Source organism: Mustela nivalis (assembly GCF_964662115.1).
Source record: "Mustela nivalis genome assembly, chromosome: 10".
In the NCBI taxonomy this organism is placed as follows: domain Eukaryota; kingdom Metazoa; phylum Chordata; class Mammalia; order Carnivora; family Mustelidae; genus Mustela; species Mustela nivalis.
Genome location: NC_139029.1, coordinates 32,387,016 through 32,409,777, shown reverse-complemented (window position 1 = coordinate 32,409,777; position 22,762 = coordinate 32,387,016). Strand labels below are relative to the sequence as shown.

Genomic DNA, 22,762 nt, shown 5'->3' with positions numbered 1-22,762 from the left:
GGAGGCGGCGGGGGCGTGGGGGGCGAATGCTCTCCCGCCGACCCCCCCGGGCCGAGCTCCTCTCGCTTGGTTCTGTCGCCTCTCCCCGCATTTCTCTTTCTCCAGTCTCGAAAATGTCACTCTTCTGGGCCGTCCTCGGTCTTCACCCTACAAAGCTTTTCTAACCACAAAAGGCTGGCACAGAGGGCCCGTGGCTCGGCTCGCGGCGCCAGCGCGCCCCCCCCCGGATCGGGTTCCCCAGGCGCGCCCTCCGGAGCCGGGCCCAGCCTGGCCCCGCAGCGCCCTCCCCCGGATCGGCGATTCCCCGCCCGGCCAGGTCAGGGCCGCCCCGCCGCGCCCCGCCTGCTTCCGCCTTCCGGCGGGTCCTGGACTCTGCCCTGCGCGCGTGTGCCCGGCCAGTCATGGCTCCGCTCCGTTTCTCGGCCAACGTGTCGTGGCTGTTCCCCGAGCTCCCCGGGCTCCCCGCGAGGCTCCGGGCGGCCGGCGGCTCGGGCTTCAAGGCCGCCGAGGTGGCCTGGCCGTACGCGGAGCCGCCCGAGGCACTGGCGCGCGCGGCGCGGGAAGCGGGGCTGCGGCTGGTGCTGATCAACACGCCCCCTGGTGCGCCGCGGGGTCGGGGCGGGGGGCTCCGGGAGGCCCGGGAACGCGAGCCGGGTCTGAGGCCTGTTCTCTCCGCAGGAGACCGAGAGAAAGGGGAAATGGGGCTGGGGGCCGTGCCCGGGAGGCAAGCGGCCTTCCGAGAGGGGCTGGAGCAGGCAGTGCTGTACGCCAAGGCTCTGGGCTGTCCCAGGTATCCTACCCTCTCCTCCACCTCCTCCTCACCTTGCCCGGTCTGCTCCAAGCCCCTGCCCCACGTCTGGGGTCTGGGAGAACGGAACGCCAGGTTGGAGAGGTTCAGCAGTCCGCGCACTGGCCCTTCACTCTGCCAGTCCCGGTCCTTTGTCAATTGCCTTTTGTATTTTATTTGTCCTGTGTCATTGTGTTCGCCACACTGTCATGCAGGGATCCCGTGCCTGGACCTCTGACCAGGGAGATAGAAAGTAAACACAGGGAGTGATCCATTGAGGGTCAGTTTATGGCAACTGTCTGGGATTAAAGGAAGCTTCTTACAGGTAGTGATGTTGAACTGGGGCTCAAAGAAATGAACACGCGTTTGCCTGATGTAGGGAGCACAGGAGGCAAGGGTGCACTGATCAGAGGCAAGAGAAGGCTTGGGGCGCTCAGCAGAGTTCCTGAGGCTGGAGATGGGGCCCTTTGGAGCTGGGTGTGGCCAAGAGATCAGGTGATGGCAGGAGGAGGTGTTAGAGGCAGAGTGGGGCAGATCAAATGAAGGGCAAGGGGGTCTGAGTGGTGGGGGCAGAGCGCAGATGGGAAGGATCTAAGGAACAGCTGCAAAAGGGTCAAAATACCTGCTAGAAAGTGAGGCTGACCCGAAGAGAGGGGCCACTGGAGCGCTAAATGAGAGGTCTCTTAGGCGGGAGGATGGTACCTGGGAAATGGCTTGGCCTCAGGCTGCCACAGGAGGGCAGGTGACAGCCCAGCCAGCGGGGGGGGGGTAGGGAGGACAGCTGGAGGGGCACTCAAGGAGCCACAGGAACGAGGCCCTGCTGCTGTTAGGATGGCCTCCCCAACCTCCTCCAGTGCCACCTCCTCCCAGGATTCACCTGATGGCTGGCCGAGTGCCCCAGGGGGCTGACCGAGCAGCAGTCAGGAGTGAAATGGAGACCGTTTTTCTGGAGAACCTGAAGCACGCAGCTGGAGTTTTGGCTCAGGTGAGACCAAGGACAGACAGAGCCTCGAGAGCAAACGAGGCAGGAGGCGGGGCACTGGCCCAACTCAGAGGGAACTGGGACGGGCTTCACCAGTCGCTGGCGGAGGGGGCAGGAAACTGGAGCGGAGCTCTGTTCACGGGTCCGCCGTGGTGCTAGGAGAGCCTCGTGGGACTGCTGGAGCCCATCAACACTCGCATCACCGACCCGCAGTACTTCCTGGACACCCCCCAGCAGGGTAGGACGCAGCCCTGTGCCTCCCCCAGTCCTCTCTGAATCTTGTGCTCTCCTTGGGTTTCACGGCCCCCTCCCCGGTTTCTGTCCCAGCGGCAGCCATCTTACAGAAGGTCGGAAGACCCAACCTCCAGTTACAGATGGTAAGTGGAAGAAAGGAAATGCTTCTCAGAAGGCCCAGTGTTCCCCACATCTGGGGAGAATGGGGTGAGAGCAGGGGGGCTTGCAGGGTCTCTGACTAGTGTTCTCTACCCAGGACCTATTCCACTGGCAGATCATGGACGGGAACCTGACAGGGAATATACGGGAGTTCCTACCCCTCGTTGGTGAGAGGGGTCTTTTTGCTCCTCCTTGTCTGCTGTGCTCCCACCCCTTCAACATCCCCTCCCCCCCGCCGCTTCTGCACCTCAGGCCTCAGGTGGAGCCTGAGCCCCCCACCTGCCGCCATCTGTGTCTAGGGCATGTGCAGGTGGCTCAAGTCCCAGGCCGGGGGGAGCCTAACAGCCCCGGCGAGCTGAACTTCCCCTATCTGTTCCAACTGCTGGAGGATGAAGGCTACGAGGGCTTTGTGGGCTGCGAGTACCGGCCTCAAGGTGAGGGGGCGCCGGGGCTCCAGGCTGGGCCTGGGGGAAGGGAGCTCTGGACTGACAGGTATTGGACATGGCTGCTCTTCTCCTCACGGGCCGAGATGCCACCACCTCCCTCTCTCCTCAGGAGACACAGCCGAGGGCTTGAGTTGGCTTCGTGCATACTGGGACAGGCGGGGCCACCCTCAGGTTGGCCAGTGAGGGCCTGCCCTGCACCCCCCGGTGCCTCTGGGGGACAGGGCCCAGAGCGGCCTGCATCTCCTGCATTAAAGACCACCTGCTGAACATTGTCCCATGTGTGTGTTATTGGGCAGTAGGAGGACACACAGTGTCTAACCCCTCGCTCTCCCGGGGCTGCTTCCCGCCTGGTGAGAAGGGAAGAGAAGGGACGTCCGGCTCACGCTCAAGTGCTCCAGTCTCCTGCGCACACGGGGGTTTCTGAGTCTACCTCTTCATTTACACACCACAGACCACAGGTCCAAGAGCTAAGGGACTTGCCTGTGGTCACAGGGGCTTCAGAAGCAGAGCAGGCATTGGAACCAAGGTGACGTATCTCAGTGGCGACGTCCAGCAATGATGTTCAAGTGGGAAACGAAGACCAGAGGGCTCAAAGCAGGGCGGGGTGGCTGCTGGCCATTGCGGCCTTGGAGGCGGTGTTCAGGCAGAGGAGCTCTCGGGTGAGCGCTTGCCAACTGCTGTGAATTCCTGGGACTCCACCAGGTGAGCAGGAACGTGGAGTCCCTTCCTGGAAGGGCCCAGGGGACTGAGAGGAGATGGGCACCTCAGGGAGTTGGGCTACCCCTCCGAAGCCTGGCCGGTCAACAGTGGCAAGTGCTCAGGAGGGTAGCTCCCACCGTGAGGCCAGGGCTGCAGACCCGAGATCTAGTCACAAAGCTTCTGGTGTCCCCTTCAGTCTGGGCCCAGAAGGGCTGGTCAGTCCTCCTTCAAGTGGGCAAGCTTCCAGACCCCCATGGTTCAAGGAATGGTGCCATTCAGTGGTCTGGTCCTCAGAGGAGGCGGGTCCAGAGGGTGAAGCAAGCTGTGTTGATGACGGACTCGAGGTGGTGGTAGGTGGACACCAGCTGGGCAGGGGGGCTCTCGCTGTCCTGGGGCTGTACTGGGAAGGGCTCTCGGAAAACCACTGTCAGAGACTGTGGGGAACACGGCAGGGGTGCAGTGGTGAGGAGGAAGGGTAGGCACAGAGGGCAGGGTTCCCCAGCTTCCCTAGGCTCTAGGGGAAGCCTCCCGCTAGGCTGACACAAAGCCCTTCACCCATTCTTACCGTCTTTCCCAAGTGGGAGTCCAGAAACACCAGTACAAAACAGTCTGTAAACTTCTGATTCAGTACAACCTGCAGTGAAAGACAAAGTGACACGGGGAGTACGATCTGTGTCATCTGACGCAGTATCCACCTTCCTTGAGGGCATTCTGGAAGTGGGGCTGGTCTGAGGAGGGCCTGCTCCCATCACCACACCTGAGCCCACCTGCATTCCAGGCGCCCAGGACCTTGTCTCTAAACTGAACCTCCATCCTCATCCTCGCTGGTTCCCCGTCAGCCCAACCAGCCTCCTCAGAATGAGGGGGAGGCGCCTGACTGGAAGGCTTCAGAGCTCGTGTGTCTAGAGGCCCTGCACAAAGCTGGCACGTTGAGAGTTCTCTACCCTTGGCACAACTCCCCCTTGCCTCCTGTCCTTGGTCTTGCATCGCTTTGACCTCCCCTCGGACTAACCCCCTATATCTGGCTGTCCCTTTGCTCAGCTCAGTGATCTCTTCCAAGTGATTCCTTCTACTCCCAGGCTTCAGTGACCACCTGTTCACGTAGCTGTTGCTCAGGTCTTTCTCTCCTGGGCTCCGGTCATCACCCATCCACAGGAGAGCCCCCATCGGCTCACCACCCCCCCCAACAACCGTAGCCTTACCAACTCACCTCAGTGTCCCGGGAATGCCCCTTCAGGCCCTGAAACTCGCCTTCCTCACAAGCATTGTTGCGGGACCCCTCCCTATGGACCAGCGCCTACTTTTTTGGAAGTCTTCTTCCAAATCTCTCCTCCCTACAACACTGCTCTCATCAGGCTCACGTCTTCAGTTTCTTAATCCCCCATGCTGTCTGGCCGACACCTGAGCCTTTTCCCCTCTACCTGGCCCAGGTAGTGCTTTTAGCCTCTCGTGTGCCCCTGGGGATTAGGCTAGACTTGCTCACTCAGCAGGTTGGGGCTGGGGCCTGAGAGCCTGCATTCTGGCAAGCTTCCAGGTGTTGCCACCGCCGCCAGTGTGACGACCATGCTTTGGGTGACGAGGCTTTAAAGCCCCAGAGGTCCTTCTTGGGAGTCAGCCCCTAAGGCTGATGAGGTTCCAGACCTTAGCCCTCAGGATCTCTAGCAAGACGTGTGTTTTTGTGAGGTTTTAAGGTCAGAGCTCCAGACTGCTCTCATGAATCCTATGTCAAGGCTCAGTGCTCAGGGCTTTCAAGCTCTGATTTCACATGGATCCTGTTCCACCTAGGCCTTCCCGCCAAAGCAGACCCAGCTGGGTTGGGGCTCCTTCAGGGACATGTCATCTCTCTGATGAGGCCTTCGGCTACATCTCCCCCTTCAGAGAAGTCTCAGGGAGACTTACCAGGTATTGAGTTCCCAAGTCTGGGCTCTGGAAATGACGACAGCTCTGAGGAAAACGGCTTAAGAGAACTTTGATCAGGCTCTGGTACCAGGAGACCGTCATAGACAGGAAGCAGTCCTAGGGGAAGGTCCAAGGGGCTGGATCTGCTGTCCGAGAGCCACCTGAGAGCTCTGCACCCTCCACCCTAGCTGCTGCCAGAACCCCTAGTATCCAAACCGGCCCCTTCTAGAATGCATGGCCGCTTACCAGCTGGGGGTCAATGTCCCCAATGGATTTGGCATGAACTGCTTCCAGGAGCTCCTCCAGCTCTGCCAGAGCCAGGCGCCCCCCAAGCCGTAGCCGGTCAGGCCCCGGAGGCTCCAGCAAGAAGAGGCGCTTCCAGAGTGTGTCCCGACGGCAGTGGCCTCCAGCCAGCCGGACCAGCTGAGCCAGCCGTGCCCGCGCCACCCCCACTTCTGCAGCCAGTGGGGGGAACAGGGGAGTCGGTCCAGGGGCCAGACCAAGCCCCGAGGCCTCCCCAGGGCTACCAGCTGAGCTCCCAGGAGCTTCTGGCTCAGGGGGCAGTCGGGGTGGCTTCCGGAACCGGCGCATGTCTGCGGTGAGTCTGGGGAAGAGCTCTCGTTGGCTGGTGAGCACCACGAAGAACTGCAGCCTGGGTTGAGGACGGGGTAGGAATGTGGTGATCAGAGTGGGACACAGAGAAAGCAAGGGCACTGGGAAGGCTGGGCCATGAGCATTTTGAGGTAGGGGATCTGCTGACCGCAGAACGTGCCGCTCGGCTTCTCCTTGCTCTTCAAAAGGTGCAGCACAGTGACACACCAGCAGAGACACATCGAAGTCGTCCTGGTGACGAAGCCCCTCGGAGTCCAGGTAGGAGCCAGAGCTGTATGGTGGGGGTGGGGAAGATGCCAGCCCTGAGGTTCTAATGAAGCCACGCCCATCCAGTCTGGCTCAAGAAAACTTCTCTCCCTACTGCCCTGGGGCAGGGAGCGGGCCCTGACCTCAGCCAGAGCACATGCTGGTGCCCCCCACACATCCAAGTTCACCTGTTCCATGCTGATACCAGGGCATATTCATTATGCTCTGGGCCTCCTGGCCGGGCCATCCGCAAGGGCTTCATGTGGTAGGAGCTGGCGTGGTCAGCTACGTAGTTGTACAGCTGGTGGGCAGCAATGAGTGGTGTGGACAGCTCCAGTGTCCCTGAGGGGTGAGTTATAGGAGACGCTGAGCTTGAGACAGACATACTGAACAGGTGGGATGGGAAGACAGACATCCCTAAGGCTCTTATTGACAGGCGGACTGGCTGTTATTCTGGGGGGCTCCTAAGGTCCTGGGGAACATAGAGGTGGGCCCAATGTGGCTCAGAATCTAAACTTTGATGGGAAACACCATGAAGAACTTCAGAGAAAGACAGAAACCGGAGACACAGGGATATGGTCCAAGTGACATGAGGTGATCAACAACATGGGATAGGATGGGACAGGAGAGGCGGAGGTCTGGCCCCAGGAAGTGGTCCCATCGGTCCAGGTCTGGAGACCCCATGGGGCCTAGCTCTGGTTCACCGGCCTGTCCTCTGGCACCGACCTTGGTAAATGTGATTGCGGCCAAAGTGGGGCCCGTCTGGGTGGTGAGCCAGGAAGTGCCGCAGGAAGGTGGTCAGGTGGTAGCCGTGCCGCAGCACCAGGTGGGCGCCCAGCACGTGCTGGTGCACGAGGCGCAGGTGGAAATCATAGCTGAACGAGTGCACGTGCATCAGGTCTCGAACCTTGTCGCACTCCTCTGTGAACAGCATGGACAGCTGGGGAGGGAGGCGGGGCACGGGTCAGGACCTGGCAGGCCGCTTGGCACATTCCCATTTCTCTCCCTCTTCCCTGGGAAGCCCCTTCCGCGGGAAGCCCCCCTTTTCGTACTCCCTTTTTCATACCTGAAAACTATAATCGTTTTGACGGATGGGCCTTTGACTCTACCCGAGTCCACCAAAGTCTGGCCCAGATCACGGATGCAAAACATACTTGCTTAGTGCCCGCCAGATACTTTTTGAGGTGCTAGGGAGGGGGCGGACCTGGCCCTCAAGGAGTGTCCGTTCTAGCGGCGGGCAGACAGAGTGGCCAATGTTAGGCCACAGACAGGAGGATGTAGGACGTTAGAAGACAATGTTATGCAGAATCTAGCCAAGTGCCAGTTTTGTGCAGGTGGCCAGGGGAGGCCAGGCGTGGAATGCACTGTTGGGAGTCTCTCCTGGTTCCTCCCATGTCTCCAGCTTGACCTTCCCATTCAACTACCTGCTCTTCCCAGGACACTGCATGTTCTCTTCAAACTTTTGTACCTGCTTGTTCTGTCTGCCTGGAACGCTGTTCCCCCTGCTTCCCAAATCTGGCTAGCTTCTACTCGTTCGTAAAGCGTCCTCTGGGACACCCTGCCAAGGCTAGGCCAGAGTGGACCTCCTTTAACTGATCTGTGAATGAATGAATGAACCATGGAGGAAGAAAAGAAGGTGGAGACATGGAGCTGGTGCTTCTCCTGATGGAAGCCACCATCACTGAGAGTGTGTCAGCTGCTGGACCCGTGGTGCTGGGCTGGCAGGATCTACGGACCCAGGCCCACGGAAGCAATGGGTGCAGGAGTTATAAGGAAAGGAAAGAACTGGCTGTCAAAGAAACTACGGACTAGCGGTCAGAGTAGCTGTGTGGTCTTGGCTGAGTCACAACGTCTCGTGTGAGACATATAAGCTCCCTTATCCTCATACGAAGTAGAGGTCTTCGTAAAGTTAGAGAATGTGTGGTAAACTGAATGGTCCATGGATTATGATGATCATGAGCACTAGGGTGGAAAGAGCTCGGGATGATTGTGAAGGAGGGAAGAGAAGAGAGGAAGGCCGGGGGGACGTAATTCAGGTTCAGGGGCATTGATGATGTCACTGTCGGCGATGGTGCATGATGGTATGTTAGCTGAGGGCTCCCGGCCACAGAACTAGATTTCAGCCTCAGTCCTGCCACCGACTAGCACGTTGCAGGGGGCACGCACTTAACCTCCATGCATGCAGGTCCCCTTAGGTGTACAGGCAGAGGAAAGCTCTCCTCTCTGCTGAGCCTGCATACTATGCACTTGGCAACAACAGCAACAGTGCAGCAATTTCGGTACGTACACAGGGCCGGCGATTACACAAGTAGGGGCAGAGAGAGGCTAGCTGGATGGAGATCAGGGGCAGGAAGCTACAAGGACTTCAAGGAGCTCTAGAGAGTCACGGGGCTGGGTCATTTCCGCCAGCACAACAGCAAAGTGAGAAAGTGTACCTGCCCGTCCAGAGCTCCTTTGGAGCACTCTGGCCCAGGCAGGTTTCTGAACGTAAGGTCACCATGCTTTTCTGGGTCACCTTATCCCTTGAGGGCTTTCTAGGTGTCCACACTCAAGTCAAAGGCAACCATCCATGGGCTATATGTGAGCTATCCAGGTATGAGGAGTCAGGCAGACTAGGCCCAGTCAGATCCTTATCTCGGGAACAAAATGAGAGGCACAAAAAAGGCACAAGCTCTCACGCGACATGTCTGGTGACTGAAGGAGCTGAACTAACTCAAGTCTAGAGGGCTTCAGGTCCCTGACATCACTCAATCCTGACTCATTCTTAGCAATTCTGGGAGCTGGCCCTGCCCTGAGGCAGACAGACAGGAACATAAATAACCACCAAATGCCAGGGGTACGCTGTGTGGCTGGGAACTCTGGTCCTCATTCTAAGTGTTAGTGGCGATCCTGACAAAGCCTGGCTATTTCCAGCTCTAGATCAGGCCAGGACTGCCTGCAGCACTGACGTCCCCATGTGTCAGATTACCCACTATGTTCAAAGGTCATCACTGATCATCTATGTTATGAACTGATTATGGTACTGGGCTCCTGTCAGTGACCACAGGACCAGAGCAGCCACTGTGCTGGACTGCCTTCTGCCTCTAGCGCTGCGGTGGAATATGGTCTGGCCCACTGACAGAGCGAGGCTGAGGGGTGGATGACCCAGTCATGATGTCGGAATGGCCATAACTTGGCCACTCCACAGCATTAGATCCCCACTGGCCCAGACTAAACCATCCTAACTAACTAACTAACCTAGACTAACTAACTAACCCAGACTAACTAACTAATCCTAACTAACCCAGACTAACCCCATTGGCCACAGCACACTGGGGATGCACTATGCCTGAGACCTTGTATTTCTCTGGCCCCAGCACATACCTGAGAGTTGACAGCTTGCCCCATGGGGATCCGGGAACATTCTAGGGCAAACTGTTTGACACAGAAGTAACAGCCCTGGAGAGAAGGTGAAGATGAGATCAGAAGGATAAGAGATAGGTGGGCCCAGCTCTCCCCACTCACTGTTCCTCCTGCTCACCTGAAAAGCCAGCTCCATGAGGATGATGCCCCCGGGCAGTGCACGCTGCAGGTGGTAGGTGGTGACTGGAGAGCCGGTGCTCTAAAGAAAGGAGAAACACTAGGGTTCAGGGGCAAGGGTTGGGGATTCACCAGCCTGGAACCAGCAGGGGAGTCCTTTGGGTACCAATGTACCCCTGGCATTTGGTGGTTATTTATGTTCCTGTCTGTCTGCCTCAGAGCAGGGCCAGCTCCCAGGACTGCTGAGAATGAGTCGAGGGAGTGAGGTCAGGGACCTGAAGCCCTCTAGACTTTAGTTCAGCTCCTTCAGTCACCACGCATGTCACGTGAGAGCCTGTGCCTACTTTGTGCCTCTCATTTTGTTCCCGAGATAAGGATTTGGGTCAGTGATTCGGCTCAGTGACACCTGGGGCTGGGGCCCTGTTGATTATACTGCCGGGGAAGGTACACGACGATGCACTACCTTGGGGCTCCCATCAGTCTTGGTTTTAGGGCAGGAGAAGGAGCCTCGACCTTCCGTTCCAAGGATGGCCATGGCCCGTAGCCGGCTGGTGCTGCAGAAAAGAGGGGGAAGGAGGATGAGGCAGGCCAGCGGGGGAAGTGGTCTGGCCAGCAGCCCCACGATCACTTTCACGGGCAAGCGACCCGCAGGAGCTGAAACGGGACTGGAGAGGGAAAGGACCTGCTTAGGGTACCGTGTTGGGGAAGCGGCTGGGACTGGAGTCCAGGTATACACCGTGGGGCAGCAGGGCTCCACGGCAGCTGCTGCTCTAAGGGGAAGCTGGGGGAGTGCTCCATGGGGGCGTGGAGAGCAGGCCCCTCTCCACTGGTGAGAGAGGGGACAGGTTAGGGCACAAGAAGCTGCTGGGACTGTTTCAGGGTCCCCTAGGCCTACTCAACTCCATGGTAAGGGGAGAAGAGAAGCAGGAAAGGTACTGTGAACCAGGAAAACAGCAAGGGCCAGCAGGATGCACTCATTATATCAGGAGCTATAAACCACCAGAGCGCTTGCTGGCAATCGGGTTGGACGGTGAGGTGGGGTGTGTGAAAGCCTCTGGAGAAAAGAAATGTCTCATTTGATCCTCAAGGAAATTGGAACAAGACTTTGACAGTGATTGGTGAGATTGGTGAGAGAGGAATGCCTGACTGTAAATTTGTCTCTGGAAACCTATTTTTCATCCCAGTGTCTTTTTTAAAAAAATTTAATTTTTGAGGGTGCCTGGGTGGCTCAGTGGGTTAAGCCTCTGCCTTTGGCTCAGGTCTTGATCTCGGGGTCCTGGGATCGAGTTCCACATTGGACTCTCTGCTCAACAGGGAGCCTGCTTCCTCCTCTCTCTCTCTCTTTCTCTCTCTGCTTGCCTCTCTGCCTCCTTGTGATCTCTCTCTGTCAAATAAACAAATAAAATCTTAAAAAAAAAATTATTTTTTTAAAAGTAGGCTCCATACCGAGTGTGGGGCTTGAACTCATGATCTGAAGATCAAAACCTGAGCTGAGATCAAGAGTTGGACACCCAAGGGACTGAGCCACCTAGGTGCCCCTACTGTCTTTTGTTTTAAAAAGGAACCCAGAGGGCGCCTGGGTGGCTCAGTGGGTTGAGCCGCTGCCTTCGGCTCAGGTCATGATCTCGGGGTCCTGGGATCGAGTCCCGCATCGGGCTCTCTGCTCAGCGGGGAGCCTGCTTCCTCCTCTCTCTCTCTCTGCCTGCCTCTCTGCCTATTTGTGATCTCTCTCTGCCAAATAAATAAAATCTTAAAAAAAAATAAAAATAAAAAGGAACCCAGACTTTTGGGAAGAGCTTCAAACTGAATGGAAAGTATGGAAACTGAAGTCTCTCAGAGACACTCCTTTAGGGGGACCCACTGGGAAGCAGGTAGAGTTCCTTCTCAGGCCCTGATGCCCAGAAATGAGAGGGGTGGGGTCCCAAAGGATAAGGCCTGTCCTCTCTTCCTAATGCCCGGGAGAGGGTGGGAGGTCTGGGAGCAGGAGAGCTAGTTTCAGAAACGCTCAGGAGTTGGAATTGGCTCTCTGGGCCAGGTGGTGTCCCAACTGAGGAAGTACAACTCGTACTCAAAAGTAATTGTGTGCAACACAAAGAGGGAGGTTCCCATAGCCACTGGGAAGGGGCTGGAGCACAGACTCTGGAGGCTCAGATGTTGAGAAAAGCATAAAGCAGGGGCCACAGAAACAGGAATCTGAGATTTAACACAGCACAGGAAGAGTGGCCGTGGCTGTATCACTGTGCTCCGGGGAGCTGCAAAGTGGTGAGAGAGGAGTTGCCTGCTTCCCAACACTGAGACCTGTCACGACTGTCCCAGAACGGGCTGGAGGACAATGACGCAGGTGGGCCTGGCACAGGGGTCCCTCGTGAGAGAGGCTAACTCAGCAAGGACAGGGCTTCCTGGGCCACGAACCACATGAGATACCCGGAGAGGCCCCTGTGGTGACCAGGCCAGGAATCCTTAAGGCCCAGATCCAGGGCATGGAGGTACACAGCCCATCAGTGTGTAAGCCATATGTGTGCATAGCCGTGTGCACACCTGGGTGGCTGGGAGGTTTACAGGCCATGCCTGGGGCCCGTGGGAAGGCGACCCTGACCCTTGTGGGTATGCTTGGCCTGGTGGGAAGGGACGTGCAACAAGGCCCAGAGGGCTCAGAGGGAGCCGGGGCGAAGACAGCAAGGGTGTGTGGGGCCATGTCCGCAGCAGCAGAGGTGGGGAGGGTGCTCACCTGCGGGCCGGGGAAGGGGGCCGCAGCGGGACCAGCACGAAGCCCATGCTCTGTAGATACTGCACGTACTGCTGCAGGAAGGCCAGGCTCAGCTCCTTCAGCCATGGCTCCTCCCGAGCCCCTGGCGGGGGCGCATCTGAGGACTCGCAGCTGGCAGGGGCCTCCCGGCTCCCAGCCCCAGACTCGGGGCGATGGCGCCGCTGGGGGAGTGGAGATTAAGGCAGGCTCTAGCTGCGGTCAACCGCACCATGGGGGTGGAAGGAGGTCCCGTGGGAGAGACCCAGGAGTCTGGAGCCTTACCTGGCCCTCGGGGGGCCCAGAGGTATCGGGGGGCCCATGTAGCCAGGCAGCTGGGTCGAAGAGCAGGGCCGTTGCACAGTAATGTACCAGGCGGGACGACTGCTTCAGGGTCTCTAGCTCTGCAGCCTGGGGAGACGAGGTGGTGAGCACGGGAACGGTGGCCAGGGACGGGGTCCCAGGATGCTCAGGGAGGACACAGGCTCGAGCCACTCACACTGATGGGCATGCTGGCTGGGGCAGAACGTTGCTGCCATGTCACAAACAGGTTCTCCATCTTCATCTGGCGCTCCAGCTCTGGTGGGTGCAGGCATTAGTAATGGCCCCCAGGAGCTGTCACTCCTCTCCTCCCACACTCCAGGGCCAGGGCCCTCACCTCTGCGCTCCGCCATCTTGATCTCTAAGAACTGTTGTCCATGGTAGGTGACGGGATCAGGGGGTCTGGGCACAGGGCCGAGAGAGGAGCTGGGGCGGGCGGCTGTGATATCCCTCAGGGCCTCATCAAAGGGGAATGTGTCGAGGGGAAGGGAGCCCCCACCCCGAGAGGAGGCACTCAGCCGGCCCTGTTCGCGGCTCAGCGGGGGGCTTGCACTCCGGATGAGGGTCTCTGCTTCCATGGTTGGCAGGAGGAATGGGTTTGGCTCCTGAGAGAGATGGAGTGTCACGATGGGTTCATGGCCTTTGCCTTCAGACCCTCTCTCCCACCCAATGGCCTCCTCTCTCAGATGTTCCCTCCCTACTATCTCTGCCCTCAGTCTGTCCCTCTCCCCTGCTTCCTGGCTGGCACCTCCTTCAACTAATCCCTTAGGAATCAGAACTAGAGGAGGGAGCCCAAGCAACAGGCACCTTTTCGTCCCGCACTGGGAAGTCCAACTGGCCACAATGATGGAAAAGCCCCAGCTTCTGGCTGAGGAGGCAGAAGATGAGGTGGGCGCGTGAGTTCTGCCACTGCACGAGGCGAACCAGTGCCCGGCCCAAGGCCGCTCCCAGGTCTGGAGCCCAGTTGTAGGTCAGCAGCTGTAGCTGGAAGTCAGGGGTCAGGGTCAGTGACATCACTGAACCCCTTCTCCCACCCAGCCCCTGGCCCCCCATCTACCTTCTTGTCCACGACCTCCAGCAGCAAGAACCTCTGCCGGGGAGCACTTCGCCCACAGCTCCCGTCGCCTCCTGGCTCAAAGCGCTGCACAGCTTTGGCAGCTAGGGGAGGAATGCTCAGTTGAGGTCCAGATGTAGATCCCCGTGAGCCCACCCTGTTCCCCAGAACTCTGAACTCACTCCCTCTGGGCCATGCCCTCACCCTGCTGGGTTGGTCTCCTCCATTGTAAGAAGTTCCTTCCCAGAAGTAGCAGGTGCCGTTCCGTCGCTGGGCGCGGCGTTGGGCACAGCTGTCCAAGGGAGCAAGGACTGAAGATCTCTGGCTCTGAACCCCTGGAGGGAGGAAGGGAGGGACAGAAAGCAGACCATCCATGCACAGACCCATTCCCTGGCTATCACCTCCCAGACCTAGCCGAGCTTAGCCTCCAGCAGACCCAAACTCACAAATGCTGCTCAAAGATACGGACACTGGTATCTCCGGTCATGGAGGTGACCAGAGTCGTGAACTCAGAGAGGACAGATGGAAGAAGGAATCGGGACACCATGTGGGTGGAGCTCCTGGACACTGAGGCACAACCTGGAACCCGGGGAGAGAGGTCACGGTGGAGCTGTAGGTTGGGGACTAGGCCATGGGGTTGAGTACAGGTGAGAAGGGGCTGGGGGTCTCACCGATCTGAACCATAAACTCCATCCAGCGCTGAGTCACGCGAGCAAACACAGGCTGCAGGATCCCTACCTCACCCTCTTCTAGCTGTGTGGTCCTGCGTCTGAGGACACATCGGGAATGAGCCTCACCTCCACATGGGACATGTGTGTGCTTACACAAACCCAATACCTACCTGTGAGTTCACCCCCCACACAATGATGCAACACCATAATACACACACACCTTTGTCTCTGGGCTCCAGAATCTGAGCCTGGTGCCCGCTCAGTGCCACCTGGAGTCCGAACACTTTCGGTTTTGTGACGCCTCCGGCCCCGGGTGTCTTCTGGCCGATCCAGGACAATGTCATCGGTTGTTTTGGGGGAACCCAAGTCCCCACATTCTGTTTTACTCTGGGGGCAAGGCAGTGAATGAGGAAGTGCTGCTGGGAAGAGGGATGGTGTGGAGGATGGGGGCATCGTGAACCAGTAATGAGAGCCTGCGGGGCTTGGAGGCCCGGGGCAGGCCCAGCCTCAGGCAGCACTCCGCTTTCCCGAGCCCTGGCACCCTCACTGGTGCAAGCCTGACTTCTCCTGTGGGCACTCCATGAGAAAAGGGAAGTGAAAGCACTTGCTCAGCTGAGGGTCTCTGTGTCAGAGAGACCCTGCCCTGCTGCATACCCTAAAGGGACAGAGTTGCTTTATGTGACAGGCTGTCTGGGGCAAGGTCTACGGGGGGAGTAGGGGAGCCAGGAGACAGGCAAGAAGGCGGATGCCAACTACATCACCTCTTCCCATCCTCTCATTACCAGCATATCCCAGAAGCTACGCCGGCCAGCTTTGCTGGGGGGAGTCACGGGCTCGCCAGGGCCAGGGCCAGGGGGAAAGGTGCTAGCTCGGCCTGCAGGGCTCTTGGTTTCCAACGACCCGCTCCGGAGATTTCCTGTGACATCAGACATTACAGACTCTTGTCACTGTGCCTATTTCAGACAGCCCAGCCCTGCAATAGGTATCACAGTGACTTGCCCCTTATTCCACCTGTCAGGCAATGGTGGCGTATGCATCTGAGAGCTACGTGTTTGTGTGAAGGGAGTTCCTGGTGCAGTATCCCTCTCGAAATGGGGGACCAACTGGGTGTGGACCCTTCTGCTGGCATGTCACCTTGCTGACGCAGAGAAGATACAGGACAACTGTGTATTGAATGTGTACTTTGGAGGGAGCCTCTGCGATGCCATCCCGGAGCCCCACCTTTGCAAGCTCACCAGAGACCCGGTCTTGCCTGGGCCTGGCACATACTCTGGAGCCTGCGTACCTGGAGACACGTCCTCAGTACACAGGGAGGCTGGCAGTAGCCGCAACTCCATGATGGCGTCAGCCAGGGCCTGGCGGGCCGCTCCCCGGAGCTTCTCCTCCAGCTGCACGATGCTGATATTCCCCTTCTCCCACACATCCAGTCGAAGCCGTGGGGCCCCATTCTGAGCTGGGGGAAAGAATGGGGATGACATGAGGGGGCCTCTGGTTCCCAGAGCATTAACTCAGCACCCCCTCTGCTGACCCACCTGAAGAACCATCCGGCACAGTCGGGCAGCGAGTGACCTGGGTCAGTTGCTCAAATTCCTCCTCTTGCAGTGGGTCTAGGGGCCCCGGAGAGGAGGGGGGCCAAGAGGCCAGTGAGATGGGGCTTCCTGCTTCATCCACGAAGGCTAGAGTGATGCAGGCGACCCCTGGGTAGAAATCCAGAGAAAGGCTCGGGTCCAAGACCTCCAGATCGCCCTGAGTGGCCAGGCTGGGTGAGGCCCCCCCCAAGCCTCGAGGCAGGAAGATGCTCTCGCACGCTCAGCAGGGGCATGGGGCTGCGCCCTGCAGCGTACCTTTGCCGCCGGTGCCCTGTCCGCCAGGCTTGTTATACAAGTAGATGTCCAAGTCGGGGAGGCCGCCCTGTGGTGGCAGCGGATGCTGAGGAAGGAAGTACCACAGAGAACTAAGCCCAAGCGGGCGGACAGACAGAAAGCATCAGGGGATGGTGTCCACGGTGGGGAATGGCGGACAGACACGGCTGGGAGCGCAGGAAGACATGGGCAGAAAATAAAGGTGGAGGGGGTGGGGGAGGCAGTGGTATATACATGTCCACAGGGCAAGGTCACGTGCAGTGCCCGCAGGGAACAGTTCCACAGTCGGGGGGAGTATGGAGAGGGGCCCACCCTCACCTGGAAGTGGTTGCGGCTGTTGCTGTCCGTGTACTTGGGTGAGTGCAGGAAGATGAGCAGGTTCTGCCGCAGGTACCAGGCCAGGGCAGGAAGCCAGGGCCTGCAGGAGGCAGGGAGGGCCAGGTGCAGCACCTCGGAGGGGAGGCTGCCAGGCGGCTGGATGAACTGCAGAGAGGGGAAGGGGCATCAGAGCCGCACAGGGAGAGCAGAGAGCAGATGGTCCCTACACCCAAGCCCTGGAGGGCCGTCGGAGGCTGGGAGGGAGCTGACCTCCACATCAGCGGGTGTCAGCTTGCAGTTCCGAACAAGCATGACTGTGATGACATCCAGCGTGGCCTCGTCCAGTCGCCGACGCAGCACCCGTACTAGCTCGTCGGTAATCTCAGGACCTTGACACAGCCATGGCAGGAAAATGGAGACCCTGGTAGAGGATCCAGCGACTCCCCCCAGCCTGGCCCTTGACCCCTAGACTCGAACATTCCCCCACACACTGGAAGCAGCCAGCACTAGGTTCTAGTTCTGCCCAAGTTCTAGTTCACTGTTTGACTATGGACAAGTAAGTGCCAACTCTCAAAGCCTCAGTGTCCTCATCTCTAAGATGAAAGTAATAATAACATCTACCTCGTACGTAACAGCCTTAGCCCAAGACCCCGTACATGTTAAAGCAACTGTAAACATGAACAGCAACATCCAGTTGCCTGCTGGATACCTCACGCTCACCATCTCCCAAACCAAACCTATGACCTTCAACCCAAACCCTTGATCTCCAGCCAGTGGAGCCATCAACCACCCAGTCACCCAGGCTAGACATCCTGTGTCAGCTTTCACGGCTCCCCTTCCCCAAGCTGCATTTCAATCAGCTAGAGGGCCTATCCTCTAAACATCTGTCTGTCTGTCCCACCCAGCTCCTGCTTGAGGGAAACCCAGAGCACAGCATGAGCTACAGTAGAAAGGTGCCAACAGAAGACTTGGGAGGATTCTGGAACCTCCTCTGGTCACTCCCCAGCCCCCTCCGAGCAGTGCTTACCTGCCTGTCCTACACCATGCACCAGAAGCTGGATATGCCTGTCTACTTGGCCCACAGGACGAGCAGCATCAGAACTGCGGCTAGAAGCCATGTCCAGGGGAGACCGAGGCCCCTATAGGGAAACTTGGGTAAGTGCCTGGATCCAATGGGCAAAGTATGAGGGGGAGCACAGGGGCCTCGGGGTGGGGGTGATACGTGCCGAGGCCTCCTCAGAGTAGATGGGCTCCTGGCTTCGGGACAGAGCTAGGGAGGGGGGCAGTGCATCGCCTTCCCATGGCCGGTCGCTGCAGGATGTCTCCAGGAGCCTGGGAGAGAGTGACACAGACTTTGGACATAGCTCTTTGGCCACCATCTTTGATCCCTGCTCTACCCCCTATTCCCAAGGCCCACGTACCGCAGGTAGTACACAGCCTTTGTTGCTCGTTCCTGATAGACAAACATATTCTTCCGGTTCACCACAGAGAAGGCATTGAGCACAGAGCGCAGGGCCTGGATGGCTGTGGGAGTAATAGTGGCTCAGGACAGCCCCTTCTCCAGATTCCCTCCCCCTCCACTTGCCTCTCATGCCCATCACACACCCCGAGAGACCCCCATGCTGGGCCCCATTTTCAGGCGTGAATGGACTCGAATCACGGTTCCCCACACAACGTCACAGGAGAAATGGCCAGGGACAAACTGCATTGTGGCGGCTAGGTACCCTCGGGGTGCACAGCTTTCATCAGCAGCGTAATCTGCGGAGAAGGGAGATAGTGGATGAGAGGCGGGACACGGCCCTCTGCCTTTGCTACTTCTCACTTATGAACTGGCCTACTTGTCCTTACTCCCCAGGACTCCTTGGCCCTATCACCCTGCAGGGGAAAGACGGTCATTTCAGGTAACAAGGCAGGACCATACTCTTCGGAAACCAGGTCACAGCACAAAGGCTTTCAGGCAGTTGTGGAGAAGGAGCTAGAAGTGTCAGGTGAGGCAGAGCATGAGAAAATTCTGAAGAATTTTCTGAAGACACTCCGGCTGTATACTAATATGATATATAACACATACCCTATCTGTGTACTCACATGGAGGGGCAATGAGAACCCCGTCAGATAGGATAGGAGGATAGGATAGGAGAGCTGATACACACTTGCAGAGTCAGGGCAAACGCTGCGCTCTGTAGGACAGCTGACCCAAAAGGACTCATAGGGCAGGAAGGCAGAATGCAAGAGCCCAGGGGCACAGTCCAGAGCCTGGTCTGACCCTTTCCAGCTTCCCAGGTTGAAGAGGAGCCCCCCAACACGGCAGAGGCAGCCATCTGGTTTCCCAGAGAAGCTGCTGCCAGATGTGAGCCATGTACAGAGCACACAGGAGGTTGTCTGGAACGGAATGCTGGTTGCGGAAGGCTCCAGCAAAATCACGTGGAGAGACTATAATGAGGAAGGGCTGTCTCCAGGCTCTGCCCGGCCTTCCATTACACGCTGCTAGAGGCACTGGCAACAAAGGTGTGTGGCTGTCCTATCTCGTGCTCAATGTGCAGAAGACGCCATCAGACCCTGGGAAGTCCGCTAATTAGGGGAATGGTGCTTTGATACAGAGCACGTCTCGGGATGTGCTGAGATGTGACGTCCGGGATTGGTAGGAACGTTCACCTACAGACTTGCTGAGACTATTAAAAACAAGAAGTGCTCTGATTTTCCTTTTCAACCAGATGGGAGAACTGCAAAGGAATGACATCATTTGGCTTTCCCCTCTGAGCTGGGCTGAGGGGTCATCAGGAGTCAAAGAAGAGAGCGGAAGTGTCAAGACTTCCATTAACATCTTGAGTAGAGTATCAGGCTTCCTTATCACAACCAGAAATCTCAGGAAGCCCAGAGGGGTCCTGTGCCTGCCTATCAGGAGGGACAGCTGATAGGAAGGCAGATCCTCCTACCGGGCTTTAGGCTCCTCCCCTCTGATCTTCTCCCACCTGTGACCTGGCCTACTCCCCCACTCCTCACCCCAACACCGTTCCTCGGCCCTATTACCCAAAGGGGAAAGATGGTCATTTTGGAAAGGAAGGTGGGGTGAGCAGAGGCACGGCCTTAGGAAGACAGGTCACAGCCGGTGCCCCTTCGATGGTCCCTTTTCTCCTGTGTTAACGCTTCCTTGCCTCTTGGCTCCTTCCCTGTGGAACACAGATGTGCTCGAGTCTGCCTTGTTGTCAAATTCCTTCCTTGTGTGCTTGCCAAACTACATAAACAAGTGGTTCTCCTCTGCTTCACCTGTGTAAGATCCTCTCACTTCTGTCTCCTCTGGCTCCTAATCCCACTTCTCTGCCAACACTTTCACTAACGACACTCGGGAACTCTCAATGGCTAAACCCAGTGACCCTTTCCTGTCCTATCCTCCCTGCTCTCCTGGCACCGGTGACCAAGTCACGGCGACTCTGCCCTGGTCTTCTCACCCAAGCACGGACACAGGAGGGCAGCAGCAGCCCGGGAGGGAGGCTCCTGGGTGGGGTCTCACCATCACTGGGCAGTGGTGCCCGCTGACGGGAGTGGAAGGGGGTCTCACTGCGCCACAGATCTTCTTCGCTCTCGGCCACCAGAAGAGAGTTACACACGTGACTGTCATGGAGGTCCTGCAGAAGCAGCCGCTGGGAGAAGGAGCCGGGTATCAGGGAACTGAAATATTTCTCAAAGAATTGGTGGCAGTGGTCAGGGGTGATCAAAGGCCAGAGAAGATGGTGGTTATCATAGGGGGTCAGCGATCAAGAGAGCATCAGTAATCATGGGGGGGGTCAGAGATGCGTCCTACAGTCACCGAGCTCAGGGATCTGAACCCAGGTTAGGAACACTCGATCCTCCTCTTTGCCAGAATCTGTTCTCCACCCTTCAGGTCTCAGCCTAGAAAGATCAATTCTTTCCCTGACACTTCAGAAGGTCAGACCCCATCATATGCTCTCATCAGTTTCTACTTTTCCTCTGTATGATTTTTCACAATCATAATGGAAACAATTTGTGTAATTTAGTTGTTCGGCGTCTATCTCCCTCACTCGACGGAAGTTCCAGAGAGTCGGGGTTTCCCTGTCTTATTCACTATTGAATCCCTAATACCAGTGCAAGGCCACAAGATGGAACAGCTCACAGTCGGGGTCTGGAAGAGTAACCCACATTACTGGGAGTGGGTAGGGGAGTGTTCCCCAGTTTGTAGGGCCCAAGGAGTAAGAGTACCCCAGTAACCAAGTGTCAAAGAAAATGTCCGTGATAGATCAACAGCTTCTGAAGGTCAAGTTCCTAGAAATTCCTTCCTCATCTGAGCAGTGTCCCGTGCTTAGAAAGCCCTGCTCCCCGCTGTCCCTTACCTGGTTGACCTCCCTGCAGATCTCCCCAACTCGCCTCACCAGGAGCTGCTGCAGGTGGCGACACTCGGCGCCTGGCCCCCCATCCTCCCGAATCAGGCTCCTGGCGGGGAGGGATGGAATGGACATGGCTGGTGGGGGTGGGGTTTGGCAGCTGGGGCCAAGAGAAGCCATGAGAAGGGAATAGGACTGGACCAAGGGAAGCAAACATGGTGGGAACTGGGAAAAGCAGAATTCTCCATAGCAGTTACAGAAGCACAAGCTCTAGGCTTGCTTTACCAGCTTCCACGTGGGCAGGACATGTAAGCTTCCTTCTTCTCCATTCTCAGACCTTGAGCAGAATGGTGGTCTTCCCTTCTCAAACCCAGCCCACCCCGTGACAGGAGCCATCTTTAACCAGGGGCCTTGCTGTGAGTCCTGGCTCTGCCCTTTCCTGTGACCTTGGGCAAGTATTTAACTTAACTGTGCTTGAGTTTCCTCCCCCCATCACAAAAGGAGCTGGTCTAGGAGGAACGCTCAGAACAGTGTCTGCCATGTACTAAGTGCTTGTTAAATATCACCGGTTAGTTCCACATCAACTTCTGAAGCTGCTCTGAACTGGAGAAGCTCTCAATGTGAGGTTAGGAGCCCCAAATCCTACCAGCTTTGAACTCCACTAGGAAAGCAGAGAGTGACCTGCTTTGCTACAGGCTGTGGGAAGTGGTCAGGACCCTCCAGCCCCAGGACACAGTCAGACCCCGACCCAAACCCTCAGTCCCATGTCTTACTTTGGGATGACCCTGGAGAGGAGTGTTGTGGGACTGGGGAAAAGTGGCACAGTGCAGGCCTCTACTTACTGTGCGTGGGCATACACTTCTACACGATCCTGTAGCACCCGAACGATGAGCCAGAAGTCAGGCAGGCAGGGCCCAGGGAGGCCTGAGAGCGAAGGCTGTGGAGGTGTCGGCCCGGGTGGGGTCCGCAACATGAAGGGAGCCTTCTCCCCCAAGGTCTCATTGGGACCCTCGCTGTCTGAGCCACTGCTGCCACCATCGTAACCTGTGTCAAATGAGCTGAGGTTCAGCCCCAACCTTTGGCTCATCTGATTCTCCAAGCGTGTCAGGCTTGATGGGCCCAGCCCCTTCACGTCAGTCCCTTCTGATGGCCCCTGCCTAGTCCTTCTGCCGCACAGCCCAGTCTCTGCCTCCCATCAGCTTAGAGTCCTCCCCAAACTGTCCCGGCTTACCCAGGTGGTCAGAGTCCACACTGCCCTGACTGGACATAAGGCTCAGCCCCCGGCTGGGCCCAGGCTGGCTCCCTGGGAAGAGAAGGGAAAGGTCTGGAACCTCTACTGAACTTGCTTAGGACTGCCCGAGGAGGGAAGCAGGGCCAGGGATCTGTAAGTCCCTGGTCTTAGCCCCCAGACTTTGTTGCCCAAGTCCTCTCTTACCTCCCTGTGGCAGGCTGAGGAGGGGGGTGCCCTCGGAACCCTCTGGGGAGCCTGGGGCTTGGGGGCTGGCTGTCAGGGCCTGAAGGGCAGGAAGTCAGAGCTGAATACAGGCCCCACACACCTACCTCCACCCCCCCTCCATTCCCAGGTCATCCCAGGAAAGGCTCACCTCCCCTTCGATGCCTTCGGCCCTGTCCTCATGGCTGTGCCAAGCCCAGGCTGCTGAAGGGGGCTCCCCTTGGGACCCACCTGGCTGTTGGCCAACTGCCACAAAGAAGAAGCCACTGTCAGGATCCTCAAGAAGAACATGGCCAGGGAGGTGAAGGCGGCGAAACTCCTGGGGAGCAGAAGCCAAGGTCACAGTTAAGGCAGAAGCAGCCCTCCCTGTTCATGGAAACCCCACACTTCCTTATCAGACCCTCACAACCACCTGGTACT

The 22,762-nt window shown here is 57.7% G+C and overlaps 2 protein-coding genes across 5 annotated transcripts in view; one reads left to right on the top strand and one right to left on the bottom strand.

Annotated features, from left to right (window-relative positions):
• The first annotated feature begins 330 nt into the window (after positions 1–330).
• Positions 331–2,875, top strand: HYI (hydroxypyruvate isomerase (putative)). Of its 2 annotated transcripts, XM_082687189.1 has the most exons (8): positions 331–600; positions 679–790; positions 1,658–1,772; positions 1,929–2,007; positions 2,097–2,146; positions 2,260–2,329; positions 2,462–2,596; positions 2,718–2,875. In XM_082687189.1, exons 1-8 carry the CDS (start codon positions 402–404, stop codon positions 2,789–2,791), a joined length of 834 nt encoding a protein of 277 aa, XP_082543315.1. In that variant the 5' UTR covers positions 331–401; the 3' UTR covers positions 2,792–2,875. The 2 variants fall into 2 exon arrangements, with proteins under 2 accessions (XP_082543315.1, XP_082543316.1); XM_082687190.1 differs by having other exon boundaries at positions 345–600; positions 2,260–2,596.
• Positions 2,872–22,762, bottom strand: part of SZT2 (SZT2 subunit of KICSTOR complex) — a 52,678-nt gene continuing 32,787 nt past the window's right edge. For 2 of the 3 annotated variants that reach the window (XM_082687187.1, XM_082687188.1), the window contains exons 37-72: positions 22,494–22,661; positions 22,325–22,403; positions 22,121–22,192; positions 21,732–21,933; positions 20,899–20,998; positions 20,061–20,190; positions 18,158–18,310; positions 17,974–18,076; positions 17,779–17,884; positions 17,580–17,691; positions 16,823–16,941; positions 16,553–16,717; positions 16,217–16,301; positions 15,905–16,069; positions 15,658–15,825; positions 15,155–15,288; positions 14,593–14,759; positions 14,373–14,470; positions 14,148–14,280; positions 13,906–14,036; positions 13,705–13,805; positions 13,455–13,631; positions 12,985–13,252; positions 12,826–12,905; positions 12,612–12,737; positions 12,312–12,511; positions 10,047–10,137; positions 9,585–9,665; positions 9,428–9,502; positions 6,791–7,004; positions 6,253–6,406; positions 5,967–6,089; positions 5,453–5,858; positions 5,207–5,323; positions 3,873–3,941; positions 2,872–3,741 (exon numbers count right to left, since the gene is read on the bottom strand). In XM_082687187.1, coding sequence (XP_082543313.1) covers positions 3,598–3,741; positions 3,873–3,941; positions 5,207–5,323; positions 5,453–5,858; positions 5,967–6,089; positions 6,253–6,406; positions 6,791–7,004; positions 9,428–9,502; positions 9,585–9,665; positions 10,047–10,137; positions 12,312–12,511; positions 12,612–12,737; positions 12,826–12,905; positions 12,985–13,252; positions 13,455–13,631; positions 13,705–13,805; positions 13,906–14,036; positions 14,148–14,280; positions 14,373–14,470; positions 14,593–14,759; positions 15,155–15,288; positions 15,658–15,825; positions 15,905–16,069; positions 16,217–16,301; positions 16,553–16,717; positions 16,823–16,941; positions 17,580–17,691; positions 17,779–17,884; positions 17,974–18,076; positions 18,158–18,310; positions 20,061–20,190; positions 20,899–20,998; positions 21,732–21,933; positions 22,121–22,192; positions 22,325–22,403; positions 22,494–22,661 — 5,016 coding nt within the window. In that variant the 3' untranslated portion in view covers positions 2,872–3,597. Of the gene's footprint in view, positions 3,742–3,872; positions 3,942–5,206; positions 5,324–5,452; positions 5,859–5,966; positions 6,090–6,252; positions 6,407–6,790; positions 7,005–7,130; positions 7,292–9,427; positions 9,503–9,584; positions 9,666–10,046; positions 10,138–12,311; positions 12,512–12,611; positions 12,738–12,825; positions 12,906–12,984; positions 13,253–13,454; positions 13,632–13,704; positions 13,806–13,905; positions 14,037–14,147; positions 14,281–14,372; positions 14,471–14,592; positions 14,760–15,154; positions 15,289–15,657; positions 15,826–15,904; positions 16,070–16,216; positions 16,302–16,552; positions 16,718–16,822; positions 16,942–17,579; positions 17,692–17,778; positions 17,885–17,973; positions 18,077–18,157; positions 18,311–20,060; positions 20,191–20,898; positions 20,999–21,731; positions 21,934–22,120; positions 22,193–22,324; positions 22,404–22,493; positions 22,662–22,762 lie in introns of all 3 variants that reach the window. The other variant, XR_014299726.1, reaches the window with a different exon arrangement.

Excerpts from the sequence above, each read along its gene's own strand:
- HYI (XM_082687190.1), top strand. The coding sequence starts at position 402 with ATGGCTCCGCTCCGTTTCTCGGCCAACGTGTCGTGGCTGTTCCCCGAG. Across the intron at positions 601-678 it reads GCTGATCAACACGCCCCCTG|GAGACCGAGAGAAAGGGGAA; the intron begins GTGCGCCGCGGG and ends TTCTCTCCGCAG. Across the intron at positions 2,597-2,717 it reads CTGCGAGTACCGGCCTCAAG|GAGACACAGCCGAGGGCTTG; the intron begins GTGAGGGGGCGC and ends CTCTCTCCTCAG.